Here is a 14,346-nt window from a genome sequence, read left to right as displayed (position 1 = left end):
GCTGTTGTATTAAATAGTACTTGCACAGCATTTAGCATGAACATTCTCAATAAATGTTACTTAGTATTCCCTATTGTGCCATCAGCCTGAGGTTTTACAACACATGCTCTATAGATTGTTTTCCCTTGATTAGTTCTTGTTTGGAATGATCTTGGAGGCGATGGCTGTTGGAGATTAGGAGAAGCTGAAGCTACTCCTCCAAACCACCTTCTCGGTACTTTGACCAACTTTAAGTAGGTCTTACCGAGAAAAGATATCATTAACAAATAGCAAAGCATCAATAACAGATTTAAAAAACACTTAAAGTAATCGTTATTCTTCTGAGCCTCTGAAATTGAAATAAAATTAAAAATAGATGATGTGCCTGACCGGCTGACTCAGTGGTTGAGCATCGACCTATGAACCAGGAGCTCACGGCTCAATTCCCAGTTAGGGCACATGCCTGGCTTGTGGCTCAGTCCCCAGTGTGGGGCGTGCAGGAGGCAGCCGATCAATGACTCTCTCTCATCATGAATGTTTCTGTCTCTCTCTCCCTCTTTCTTCCTCTCTGAAATCAATAAAAATATTTTTTTAAAAAGAAAAAAAAAGATGATGTGATAGCATTGAACTTAAGTAAAAAGCTGAGAAATAAGCACTAAATCAACATAAACATAAACTTTAAATGCATTAAAGAAAGTATGGACTTTCTCATCAAATTTGCATGGGGAGAAACGGACATGGGAAAGCCTTCAGCTTTGCTTTGGACATCATCATACAACACCACAGTATTCTCTTTGCCATCAGCTGCTCTCCCAACACCCCCTTTTCTATCGCAACTGCAAGAGGCCGGCAGAAGCATCTGAAGAGCTAGGAGAGGGAGAGATCAGCCCTCCTGCAATCGGCTCACATGGAAGCATTTCCCCGCGGCTCTGCGTTTACAGAATCTTATTTGCGTAGAAGTACTGCAGGAGCTCGGGATGGTAGAGGCTCTGAAAGAAATCAGCAGAGGTCCCCGTGAGGGTGGGCGTTACCAAACCTCCCCCACTACAGAATGAGCAGGCCGAGTCCAGTGCAGACCGCGGGCACAAGCGACCTGCAGATTCCCGAGGCGTCATTGCCCGTGTCCGTCAAATGACCTGGACGGGAACTGCCAATATAGCTTGTGCGTAATCTTCCAGGCATTTTGTCACTTACATTGCATTATGGGTCAATTACAATCGGAATGTGAGCGCTTGATGGGGGGCAAACTCCTGGTGTGCCCAGCCACCTTCTGCATTAACACTGGGCGGCAGGGACCTGTGGGAGGCTTCTCTTCTGCCCCCCGCGCCCCCCACTCACCAGCTGCCTACAGAGCTTGGGGTTCCTTTGATCGTCCTCACTCTGGAAGCTGCGCTCCTTCCTTTGCCTCAGGTAGGGAGAACAGGCTCGGAATGTGGTTTTGCAAGCCTGAGAAAGAGAAGATTCCCGTCTCACTGCCCAAAATATTAGGGAAATTCTTTTTATCTTTTCAATCCCAGTGTACATTCAATGTTATTTTGTATTAGTGTCAGGTCTACAGCATCGTGGTTAGACAATCTTACACTTCACTAGAGAATTCTATAATCCCGACCAAGGAAGAGGATGGCACCCAGTCGGGCCTGGGGGTCCCTGAGAGTGTGAAAGTGACTTCCAGGAAGTTTGAAACCTTGAACCTTAAAGGATTTATGCTTATAAAACGACCATCTCTATCATTTGGGGCTGGTGGGAAGGGCATAGCTTTGTAGTTTACCACAGCTTTTGTTATTGTCCCATCAAAAGTGGTACTGGATTCCTAAATTTAACCCACCTAATATTTCTTCCCCCCCCCCCACCCCGCCTCTCTCTCAGAAGAAAAGTGGTTTTGTGGGACCCTTTGCTCCCCGTGGTTTTGACACACTCGCCCTGTCCCACTCCAGAGCATCCCCACGGCTGATCCAATGCTGCTAGGACACATTTTCTCCAAGAATGAAACACAAGTTCCACAGGGAATTGAGAAGCCAGAGGTAGGAAGTCTATACTAGGTGCAGTGACAGAAGCTAACAGGCATGAATAAATGTCTCATTATGGGGACTGCCCGTGGCTTACACCTGAGCCTCTCTGCCCCACCCTGCATTAACCTGAACCCATCTCGCACTGCCGGGTGCTGGGAGTGGGCAGTGGGCAGGAGCACGTGGGAAAGGACACTTGCTCAGAGCGAGGTTACACGCGGAGGAGACCCTTTTCCCAGGATTCACGTGGAAGGGCTGCTAAGCATTTGTAACTGAACTGGCAGGAGCTGAGAGTCTGGCGCGTCAGGACTCCCTGTAGGAAAGGCAGGGAGATCTTTTGCGGTCGATGGGAGAGTCACGGACTTACCTTGGCAACCTGGGGATTTCTGTCCTGTAAATGGATCAGGAGGGAATCTTGAGTCTGCTTAACTTGATCGATGAAAAATTTCTTCCATTTCCGCCCAGCAAAGGCAGGCAATTGCCCAAACAAGACAAAGGCCGAGTATCTCAGGCTGTCATTCTCCTGCGGGTTCCCCGTGAGCAAAACAACAAAACCCAAGTCAGTGGGAAAAGGCAACTGCATCCGAGAAAACCGCAGCATGTTAGAGGGGGCCATCAGATCCAGGCCGCAGCACTGGCTGGCTGGGGTGGGATGAGGTGGAAAGGGCCTGAGTCTTCAATGAACCTCTTCACCAGCAGACAAGAAAGAGGACTGGACTTGGGGATCACTAGTGCTACTCTCAGCTTCCCAACTTTTTTTTTTCATTACTTATTGATTTAAAGATAAAATACATTTACATGGTTCAAAATTTTTTAAAAAAAGGTTTATTTTAAAAAAGTAGGTCTCACCCTAGCCTGGTGGTTCAGTTGGTTGGAGCATCCTCCCATACGCCAAAAGGTTGCAGGTTGGATTCTCAGTTAGGGCTCAGACCTAGGTTATGGGCTTGATCCCCGGTCAGGACACTTATGGGAGGCAACTGATCAATTTTTCTCTCTCACATTGATGTATCTCTCTCTCTCTCTCTCTCTCTCTCTCTCTCTCTCTCTCTCTTCCTTCCTCTCTCTCTAAATATCATTTTTTTAAATGGGCAGAGGACCTGAACAGACACGTCTCCCAAGAAAATATACAAATGGCCAACAGATATATGAAACTAGTGGCCCAGTGCATGAATTTGTGCACATTGAAAGGAAATTAATTAGAAGAAATATTTTCATATCACTATTTGCCCTTTCTCTATAATAGAAGTATCAACCAAATTCATGGTCGACAATGACAGATCGAAACACATGCATGCAATTGGCACCAGCAAGAGCTATATATATATTTGCTTAATTAGACCTGCTTCCTATTTAGCTAAACTTTTTCTAGCCCAGTGAAGCACCCCAACTTCTCTTTTAGGTAATTGTCAGCAACACAGCAGTAAATATCAACATGAAGCAGGTTATTATTGTAGATCACACAGGGAGAACAAAGGATAAATTATTTAACTGCAGCAGTGTTTGACTATATTCTGTGCAGTGAGAAAACCTGAAGTCATTCTCAAGTTCCACCATTTCTTACTTCTTTTCAGTCGGGTCAAGTTTCTAAGCTTTCTCAATCTCTGTTTTCCAACTAATGAAAAGAAAATAGGATTCCACCAAGTCTCCTCTCTACCTACTCCAGGACTTCTGTGAAGATCAAATGAGATGAGGCACGGGAAAATGCTTCACAGACATTTGGTTAAAGTCGTGTTCCTGGGCTGAAGAAACTGCAAGGAGGCTAGTTGCTAGGGAGAGGAAGCGGGCGTTGCTACATGATATCATTACCCGGCGCCCACAGCCACTGTTTCTGGGCTGGGCTGGGCTGTGGGCCACATTTTGCACCATGGGGTCTCGGCAGTGTTGGCTGTGATTTGGTGGGGTGTCGCTCCAGGGTGGTGGCGGGGCCTGTGTCCCACTTTGGGGAAGCCAAGTGTTGCTTTGTCGGTGCCAGGTCTGCGGTGCCATTTCTCTGTAAATGGCCAGTGCACATCACAGCAGCTCCTGTGTTGAGCGTCTGCTCCCTGGTGGTCAGTGCGCATCATAGCGACCGGTCAGACGGTCAGACACTTAACATATTAACCTTTTATGTAGAGAGATGATGCTTAACTCCACTAGCTATTAGGGAAATGCAGATCAAAACTACAATGAGATACCACCTCACAACTGTTAGAATGGCTATTATCAACAAGACAAGTAATAACAAGTGTTGGGGAGGTTGTGGAGAAAAAGGAACCCTCATTCACTATTGGTGGGTATGTACAGTGGTACAGCTACTATGGAAAACAGTATGGAGTTTCCTCAAAAAAGTTAAGAATAGAGTTGCCATATGACCCAGTAATCCCTCTTCTGGATATCTACCTGAAAAAAATTGAAAACATTTATTCCCAAAGATATATATATCCTTAAGTTCATTGTAGCATTATTCATGGTGGCCAAGATATGGAAACAACCAGTGTCCTTTGGCAGATGATTGGATAGAGAAGATAGGTACATGTACACAATGGAATACTACTCAGCCATAAGAAAGGATGAAACACTGCCATTTGTGACAACATGGATGGACCTTGAGAATATTATGCAAAGTGAAATAAGTCAGTCAGGAAAAACTAAAAACCACATGATTTCCCTCATATGTGGGATATAAAACTGAAACGCATAGACACAGACAACAGTTTGGTGGTGACTAGAGGGAAGGGGGTGAGGGGTAATAAAGGGTAAAGGGAGACAAACATATGGTGACAGAAGATGATTTGACTTTGGGTGGTGAGCACACAATGCAATATACAGAAATGTACACTTGAAACCTATGTAATCTTGTTAAGCAATGTCACCGCAATGAATTTAATTTTTAAAAAAGATTTGTTAGTAAATAAGTGAATAATAGAGATCTTGTTCCCTGAGCAACACCCAGGCGTCACATTTCCAGCCCCAATTTGGTTTTCATAACCTGTAATTTTTCTGGGTCATCTCACTTACGTCATCTAGTAGAGTCCTGGTCTGAAGAGTGATGTCTATGAAGAAGGAGCCCAAACCTTTCCCTTGGATCTTGCCCAGGATGATGGTCAGAGTCTTCAGACTCTCGTGGATGACTTCCGAACTCATGGGATCATACAATCCATGCACCAGCATGTCTAGGACAACTTTCTTATACTTTCTCACCTGTAATCAAGGTTTAAATAGCATTAGTAGCACGGGAATTGCTCCCCGTGAGTTGTAAAGCAACTCCACTTCTAATTGTACAATAATCTAGGGCTATCTTCAGGATCTACCACAACAACTCTCATCAAAATACAAACACTTCAAAAAAAATAAGTAAATAACAAATGCTTCCATTCACCTGACCCAAGAGCCCAAGTCAGTCTTAGAAGGAGATCACAGAGTGATCTGGAGCGTGGCCCATGGGTGGATGAGGTTAGGCAGGGCGTGTCAAGGAGGGGGTTGGACTGGATAATCTAGATTTCTGAGGCATACTGGGGACAAGATGAAATGGTCACTGAAGTTGACAGATGCTAAACGAAGAGATGCTAAACAAGAACAAATTATTAGAAAATAATTTGAATTTACCAAAGTGGTGATGTCCAGCTGTGTGCTGATCCTGCCTGCAACTCTTTCCCAAGGCTGAGAATACTGAGGTGTGTTGACTCCAAATGAGTATGTCCTTGTTCGATCTCCTTCCCCTGAGTGTGGGAGGAACTGGTGACTTGCTTCTAGCCTCTTATTGAATACTAGAGGCCCGGTGCATGAAATTCATGCAAGGGGCTTGGCCCTCGCTGCCCCGGCTGCCTTATGGCCCCACCCCCCGCCCACTGGTCATTTCAGAAGGTCATTCCAGAAGGTTGTTCCAGAAGGTCATTCTGCTGTCCGGTCTAATTAGCATATTAGCTCTTTATTATGTAGGACTAGAGGCCCAGTGCACGAAATTCATGCATGGGGGGAGGGTGTCCCTCAGCCCGGCCTGCACCCTCTCCAATCCAGGACCCCTCAGGGGATGTCCACCTGCGGGATCGGGCCTAAACCGGCAGTTGGACACCCCTCTCGCAATCCGGGACCGCTGGCTCCTAACCACTCACCTGCCTCCCTGCCTGATCACCCCTAACTGCCTCTGTCTGCTGGCCTGATGCCCCTAATTGCTCCCCTGCTGGCCTGATTGCCCCTAACCGCCTCTGCCTTGGCCCCTGCCATCGTGGCTTTGTCCGGAAGGATGTCCAGAAGATGTCTGGTCTAATTAACATATTACCCTTTTATTAGTATAGATGATAACACTCATGGGATGTCATTCCCATGGTTACTTACATTACATGACTCCTTCTTAGCAGAGACTTTGCTGACCTTGAAGAAGTAAGCTACCATGTTATGAGTGGGCGCCTCTAGGAGCTAAGGGTGGCCCCCAACTGACAGCCAGCAAAGAAGCAGGGACCTTTGTCCTACAACTGGAAGGAATTGAATTCTCCCAATGGCCCTATAAGCTAGGAAGAGGACTCCCTGCTTCAGAAAGGAATGTAATCTGGCCCACACCTTGATTGCAGCCTTGCAAGACCCTGGACAGAGGACCCAGCTAAGCTGTACCTGGACTCCTGACCCAGGGAAATGGCAAACTAATAAATGCTAGGTCTGTGGTGACCTGTTACACAGCAATAGTAACTAGTGCCTGAGGGACCATAGCCCAGTCCTGCGGACTCCAGGCCACCTTCCCTTCCTACCTTGTCGGGGTTCTCACAGGCCATGGTTCCCAGGCCTCTCACTGCCATGTGACGCTTTTTAGCACTGGGGTCCCGGGCTCTTTCTGCCAAGATGTAAAGCACATTCTTCAAATGCTCCCTCTTCTGGAACCTCAGCTTCCAAGAGACCTGGGTAGTGAGTCAGAATGTATCGATTTGGGAGTGTTCAGAGTCATACCCAACCCCAACCCCAACCCCTTCCTCTAGAGCAGTGGTCGACAAACTCATTAGTCAACAGAGCCAAATATCAACAGTACAACGATTGAAATTTCTTTTGAGAGCCAAATTTTTTAAACTTAAACTATATAGGTAGGTACATTGTTATTAATTTAATTAGGGTACTCATAAGGCTTAGGAAGAGCCACACTCAAGGGGCCAAAGAGCCGCATGTGGCTCGCGAGCCGCAGTTTGCCGACCACGGCTCTAGAGAAAATCCTGTGTTGCCAGCTCAATTTTACACATTCTTTCTCCATCTGAAGACACCTGACTTTTTTTGCTGTAAATACAAGTAGGAGCAAAGTAGATTTATAGTTATTTGTATGAAAAATAGTAACAATAATTAATAAATGACAATACAAGAATGAACTCTGTGTTTCATATACTCACAACTATACTAAACCTACTCTTGCCCCACCCTCTATATTTATGTAGTTTGATCTACAAAATGAAGAAATTGATGGAGGGGGGGAAAGGGGTAAAAAAAAAAATAATGCAGCCCAGCCGGTGTGGCTCAGTGGTTGAGTGTTGACCTATGAACCAGGAGGTCATTATTCCAGTAGAATAAAGCTCGGTTCAATTCCCGGTCAGGGCACATGCCCCGTTACAGGCTAGATTCCCAGTAGGGGGCATGCAGGAGGCAACTGATCAATCATTCTCTCATCATTGATTTTTATATCTCTCTCTACCTCTCCCTTCCTCCCTGAAATCAATAAAAATATATTTTTTAAAAATGCAGACCTGGTGTTGATGATGGTTTGGGGGAATTAAGAACAGAGGTGCTCTAGGCCAGCTGAGGGTTTGATAGAACTGAAAAGAAAAGGGGATGGGGAAGAGCTGGTGTGAGCTGAGAGTAGGGAGCCCTTTGGCCGGACTAGGTTCTCTGTATTCCTCCCATCTCAGAAAAAAAGAGTTTCCTGGACTCTTCTGCCTCCTCCGCCATTTTTTCTGCTCTACTTTGTAGCTAAACACCTTGAAAGTCATGCCTATACTTGCTTTCTCCACTTCCTCTCCATTCTCCCTTGAACCTTCTGCAGTCAGGTTGATGGGCTCCCTTCCCCAGGCCACAATATGGCTAAATCCAAGGGTCAATGTTCAGTACTCATGTTACTCAACTTCCCAACAGCCTTTGATGCAAGAGCAATGCACATCTACAAACGTTTCAGGGCACCTGCAGGATGTCCCACCCCAGAATGCACACATCTGAGCAATTTACAATTAGGAAAATAAGTGCAGAGAAATGAAACATTGGGCAATGCTTTGTGGCCAATGCAGAAACCTGTACTTCAAGGACTGAACTCGAAGTGACTGCGGATCAAGAGATGGGTTACCTCTGCAGTGAGCCTCTGAGCCCTGAGACCAGGAAGGCCCTGGGTTCTGCACAACACAGGACATGGCAACACGTCCTGGAGTCAGAACCAAGACGATGCAAGATGCAGATGTGACCAAGAAAAAGCCACCTCTTCACCATCCTTAGTAATGGGCTGGGGTGGGGAGCTGGACACGGTATCGGCAGCCTTATTTGGGTGATTACCACGTCTCGTCATTATCTCTGGATATTCATTTTTCAGTCTATATTTTTATTATTAATTTCACAGCAAGCTATATTCATCTCAACTCATCTTGTGACTCTATAAACATTCTCTCCGTGTTTAAAGAACTATCATCAGACATTTTTTCAGAAGAAGGAACCTCAGTGGAGCCAGCTGGACTACTGCAGACCAGGCCAGCACACAGGTTACACAGTGGCTGCTGGGAAGGGACATTCGTTCACAATATTTTGTGTCAGACCTTGGAAAAGAAAGACATCATGGGAGTCCTTTTCTTCTTGGGCTGTGCGGTGGGCATAGAAAGGGGCTGGCCCAGGATTCTTCTCTGTGTTTGGTCCATGGAACTAAAAAAAAAAATCATTATATAAGCCACTAACATTCTTCGAAGCCTTATCATCAACAAGCATCATCATACATAGTGCTGTATCGGCTAAGAATACAAGGAAGCAGCATCCCTGAGGCCCGTCCTAGGAACCTGTCACCTTGGTGAGGAGATTAAACAGTCGCATAAAATGATAAAGAGCAATCTGAGGCAGCTCAAGGGGAATCACAGGTCAGGGTTCAAGATGGTCTGCCCTGGTTCCCGGCCCATCCCACAGTCTTGTAGTATCAGAATCACCAAAGAAATAAAATACAGATTCCGGGCCCCACCCACGGAGTTGAAGTGAAAAGTAGCCTGAAAAATTCTTTAAGGCTCCCCAAGAATGTAAATTGGTTCTGCTTTTTAGAGGAGATTTTAATATCCCTTACAATGTTTAAACTGTACCTATCTTTCTGCAAATCTTTCATACACTGACACATCATACACTCAAAGATATTCACAAAGGATAGGGAACGGAGCTTTGTAATGAACAACATACTATAATGTCCTTAATAGTACTAGAAAGAAATTACACATATATACTACAACTATACAACTATAGGATGGCTCCTATGCAGCCATTAAAACAATATTGTGCAGTCTACATGTGCATAAGTGATCTTCAACATATACTGTTGAGTGAAAAGTGAAAATCGGTGTGTAAGTGGGCTAACCTCTGTGTAATCACAAAATGAGGGAGGAAACCAATATGGACATGTATGCTTGCATATGCATAGAGCAGGGGAGAATATCCAAGAGACTTGAACAAAAATTGCATCCAGGTAGAAATCTGAGCAACTGAGGTAGGAGGGAGACTTACTTTTTTCACTACTTAAAAAAAAAAAAAAAAAAAAAATATATATATATATATATATATATATATATATATATATAGTTTGTCATTAACCACGTGTATATATTGTTAAAATATCTATATATATAAAAGCCTAAGCGACCGGTCGACCAGTAGCTATGATGCACACTAACCACTAGGGGGCAGACACTCAACCCAGGAGTTACTCCCTGGTGGGAGCACTGCTCAGCCAGAAGCTGGGCTCACAGCTGTCAAGCGGAGCTGCTGCGGCGTGAGCCTCCAGGCGGTGGCAGCGGCAGCAGGCGAAGTGGGGCCCGGATGAGTGGGAGTAGCGCGGTGCCCAGTCTAGGCTTGGGCTCCTCCCCGGCTACCTGCTACTTCGTGCACTACTACATTTCTCAGGGGATGTCGGACTGCCGGTTTCGGCCCAATCCCTGGCAGTCCAACATCCCCTGAGGGGTCCTGGATTGCGAGAGGGCGCAGGCCAGGCTGAGGGACCTCGCTGGTGCATGAATCCGTGCACTGGGCCTCTAGTATATTATAAATAAATACAGCTCACAAAGTGATGCTGATCTACAGCCTAATTTGAGGCCCACTAGTATAAGCCTGTGCTTCTCAGACTTAATCACCAGAGGATCATGTTAAAATGCAGATTTGGACTCAGTGGGTCTGGGGTTGGGCACCAGGTTCTGCCCCTCTGATAAGCTCCCAGGGGACGGCAATGCTTCTGGTCCCAGGACCAGGCTTTGAGTGCAAGGGTGTAAAGTTAAGAGCTACAAGAATCAAGAGAGGACTGTGGCTGGAACTGCTGGTAGAGACCTCCCTCGCCGTGTGGGTGAGCTTTCAAGGCGAGGCAGAGTGTATTTGACACGCTGGGATTTCAGTGGAATGCCATGAACAGGCAGTCAGCATCATGGGAGTGATAAAAGATAAGGCTACAGGAAGTAAAGATCAGCTGTGAAGGACTTTGACCACTAAAGAGTTTAGTCTCAATTGTATTTTGTAGATAAGAGTAAACCATTAATTTTTTTTATTGAGGTGAAATCCAGATAACATACCACCAACTATTTTAACAGTGTGGTATAACTACCACTTCTATTTAGTCCTAAACTTTTCCATCACCCTACAAGTTAAGAAGTCACTCCCCATTCTGCCCTCTCCAGCCCCTGGCAACCATTAATCTGCTTTCTATCTCTATTAATTTACCGTGTTCTGGATATTCTATATAGGTGTATTCGTCCAATATTGTGACCTTTTGAGCTGGATTCTTTCTCTTCACATGTTTTTGAGGTTTATCCATGGTGGAGTTCATATTGCTACTTCATTCCTTTTCATGTCTGGGTAATATTCCGTTACATGGATATACCACGTTTTGTTTATCCATTCATCTGCTGACAGACACTTGGGTTGTTTCCACCTTCTGGTTTGCTTTCACAGTCTGGTTTTTGTGAGTAGTGCTGCTATGAACATTGGCATTTGTTTGAGTATCTACTTTTAATTCTTTGGGGTATGTATTTAGGAGTGGAATTGCTGAGTCAGAAGATAGCTCTATGTTTATCTTTTTGAGGAACCACCAAACTGCTTCCCATAGTGGCTGTACCATTTTACATTTCCACCAGCAATGTGCGAAGATTCCAATTTCTCCACATCACCAACAGTTGTTATTTTCCAGCTTTTTAAATTATTCTGATAGCATCCTAGTGGGCATGACGTGTTATGTCACTGTGGATTTGATTTGCACTTCCCTGGTGACTAATGGCATTTTTTGTGCGCTTGTTGGTGATTGTGTATCTTTTTCAAAGAAATGTCTATTCATATCCTTTGCCCATTTTTTAGTGGGTTATCTTTTTCTTTTGAGTCGTAGAGTTCTTTATATATTCTGGATAGAAGAACCTTATCAGATATAAGATTTATAAATACTTTTCCCTCTGTAGATTGGCTTTTTACTTTCTTAATAATGTCTTTTGGGCCTGGCCAGGTAGCACAGTTGGTTAGAGCGTTGTCCTGATACATCAAGGTTACAGGCTCAATCCCCAGTCAGGGCACATACAAGAATCAACCAATGAATGCATAAATAAGTGAAACAACAAATCAATGTTTCTCTCTCTCCCTCCCTTTCTTTCTCTCTCTAAAATCAATAACTTAAAAAAAATAATTCTTTTGATACACGATAGTCTTTAATTTTGACAACGTCTAATTTATCTATTTTCAGTGTTGTTGTTCATGCTTTTAGTGTTCTATCTAAAAATCCATCACCAAATCCAAGGTCAAACAGATTTATCCCTATGTTTCTTCTAAGATTTTTATAGTTTTAGTTATATTTAGACTGTTGACCCATTTTGAGTCCATTTTTGTATATGGTGTGTGGTATGGGTCCAACTTCATTAGAATCATTGACTTTGTTTGGGTTTAGAAATATTTTTAGTAGGAGCAATGGCAGGCAAGGAGCTTCAGTGGTTCTCTACCCTGGCAGCATTAGAATTCAGAGGAACTTTTCAACCTCCTCACGCCCTGGCTGCTCCCAGCCCCAGTCTAACATCACCTCTGGAGGTGGGCCCAGCAGCAGGAATTTTTAAAGCTTACTGTGAAATTCTAATGGGCAGTCACTGAGCTAGGGTAACTGGTGACCTTGGTTTACCTGAGCCTGGGGGGTTCCCTGGAACATGGGACTTCCAGGGCTAAGGCCAGGAACGTCCTGGACAAACCGGAATAAGCTGGCCACCCTACTGATTACTCCTGAGTCTTGAATGTATTTAAATGCAGGAGCTGGTAAATGCTTTGGGACTTTTGACGCCGATTGACCTGGAGGTGCGTGGGGATTGGGTTGCTCCACCATCTTTGCCCCTCCTCCCCCCAGGTGATTTGGTAACACTCAGGGCACATGCCCAGGTTGTGGGCTTGAACCCCTGTGTGGGACCTGCAGGGGGCAGCCAGTCAATTATTCTCTCTCGTCATTGATGTTTCTATCTCTCTCCCCCTCTCCCTTCCTCTCTGAAGTCAATATATATGTATATATATATATAAATTTTTTAAGATAATGGCGTAAGTACACGTGGCACTAACATCCTCCCAAACCACATCAAAATCACAAATAACCTACAGAACAACCATCATTCAGGACCCCCTGAAATCTAGCTGGACAAGAATTCCTACAACAAAAGACAAAAAGAGGCCCCGCGAGACTGGTAGACACATAAATGGGCCTTTCCCACACCCACGTGAGGCAGATGAAAATCAGCAGGAATATCTCGGCGGCAGAGGTACCCTGGGGAGCACAGGTCCCAGCCCCACACCAGGCCCCCAGCCCAGGCTCTGGTGCCAGGAAGAGAAGTCCCCATAACTTTTGGCTGTAAAAACCAGCAGGGATTGTGACTGAGAAAGACACAGGGCTATTGGAGGCCCAGGCGTTCCTCTTAAAGGGCCTTTGCACCACTCACTCAGACTCACTCACTCTGAGCTCCAGTAAAGGGGCAGCAGCTGGAAAGGCACCAGGACGGAAGGGAGAAACTGAATTGCCTGGCTTCAGGGAGAGAGCCGGAGCTTTCTCCCAGACAGAAGTGCCCCCAGAGCCACTGTTCCTTTGCTGCACCCTCCAGAGAGCTGGCTGGCGGGCACCATATCTGTCTCCATCAACCAGCTATCACCGCTCACCCTGCCCTGGTGATTCCCTGAGACCCTGGCCCATGCAACTTGCCTGCCCACGTCCAGCAATTTTTTCATGCAAATGGCCTGTCTTGGCTCATGCCTCAGACTTTCCTAAACTCTCTCAAACAAGCCCCATGCCTCTTGCTAAGCAGCCCCTGGCTTGGTACTGTCCATCACTATATTCTGGGACAGGTCCAGCTCTTAGACGGTGCCTTGTGCTGACACACTACGGAAACACTCGCGTTTGAAGCACCAGTATCTTCCCTTCAGCTCCCTTCATCCTGAAGCTCTTAGCTGATGGAACATAATGATCTACAACCCATGTATTGATCATAGGTGGATCGATAATGATTGGATTGGCAGAGCTTGTGATCCATTTATCATGGTCCACATCACCCACTTCAGTTTTGCAAAGAGAACATCAACCCGCTCAGATATGGTATCAGTGACCAGAATGACAGTGCAGAGGGACTGGGGAGCCCCAGTGGCTGCGGCGTCTTCCTGCTGCACCGGGCCGCCCCTTACCTGCGGCCGTCACGTGCGGAGGTGTTGGCGTGCGCGGGTCCGGGGACTGCGGCTCTGGGACGGTAGCCAAATGGGATGACTCGGCTCAATTTTCCCAGCCCCGAATGCCTAGCACAGAAGGGAAATGAGAAGGTGAAGCAGGGTCTGATCAGGATAAAGGGTCCGCACAGAGTGTTGGAAAGTGAAGGGGGATGGAGGGGGGGGGGGCGATCAAAGTGTAGATGGTCTGGGGGTGGGGGAGGGAATTGTCCTCTGATAAGGACGAGGACGAGTTGTTCTAGGTGGGCACGAGCATCACTCGCGCCTTTTACTTCCCCAAACTGTGCTGAGGTCTTTCTCCGCCGCCGCCTGGTTGTGCTTTCCCCCCAATTCCCCCCTCGTGCCGGGTCTCACCCGCACTTTCTAAAGAAAGACTGCGGTTCTGAGGCTCTGCGCCGAATGGAACGGCTCTGCCCAGTGCCGTCCCCCGCGCCGCCGCTAGATGGCGGCATCGCTCAGTGGACGGTTCCCG

General features: G+C 46.1%; 1 protein-coding gene across 2 annotated transcripts; it reads right to left on the bottom strand.

The window, feature by feature from the left end:
• Window positions 1–914: 914 nt before the first annotated feature.
• On the bottom strand, window positions 915–8,830 carry MRO (maestro). Of its 2 annotated transcripts, XM_023750806.1 has the most exons (6): window positions 8,732–8,830; window positions 6,707–6,853; window positions 4,983–5,165; window positions 2,353–2,508; window positions 1,318–1,425; window positions 915–968 (listed from the first exon to the last, which is right to left on the bottom strand). In XM_023750806.1, the coding sequence occupies exons 1-6, from the start codon at window positions 8,828–8,830 to the stop codon at window positions 915–917; spliced, it is 747 nt and encodes a 248-aa protein (XP_023606574.1). The 2 variants fall into 2 exon arrangements, with proteins under 2 accessions (XP_023606574.1, XP_023606575.1); XM_023750807.1 differs by lacking the exon at window positions 2,353–2,508.
• Window positions 8,831–14,346: the final 5,516 nt, after the last annotated feature.

Source organism: Myotis lucifugus, unplaced genomic scaffold (genome assembly GCF_000147115.1).
Source record: "Myotis lucifugus unplaced genomic scaffold, Myoluc2.0 scaffold_16, whole genome shotgun sequence".
In the NCBI taxonomy this organism is placed as follows: domain Eukaryota; kingdom Metazoa; phylum Chordata; class Mammalia; order Chiroptera; family Vespertilionidae; genus Myotis; species Myotis lucifugus.
This window is presented reverse-complemented; position numbering and strand designations above follow the sequence as displayed.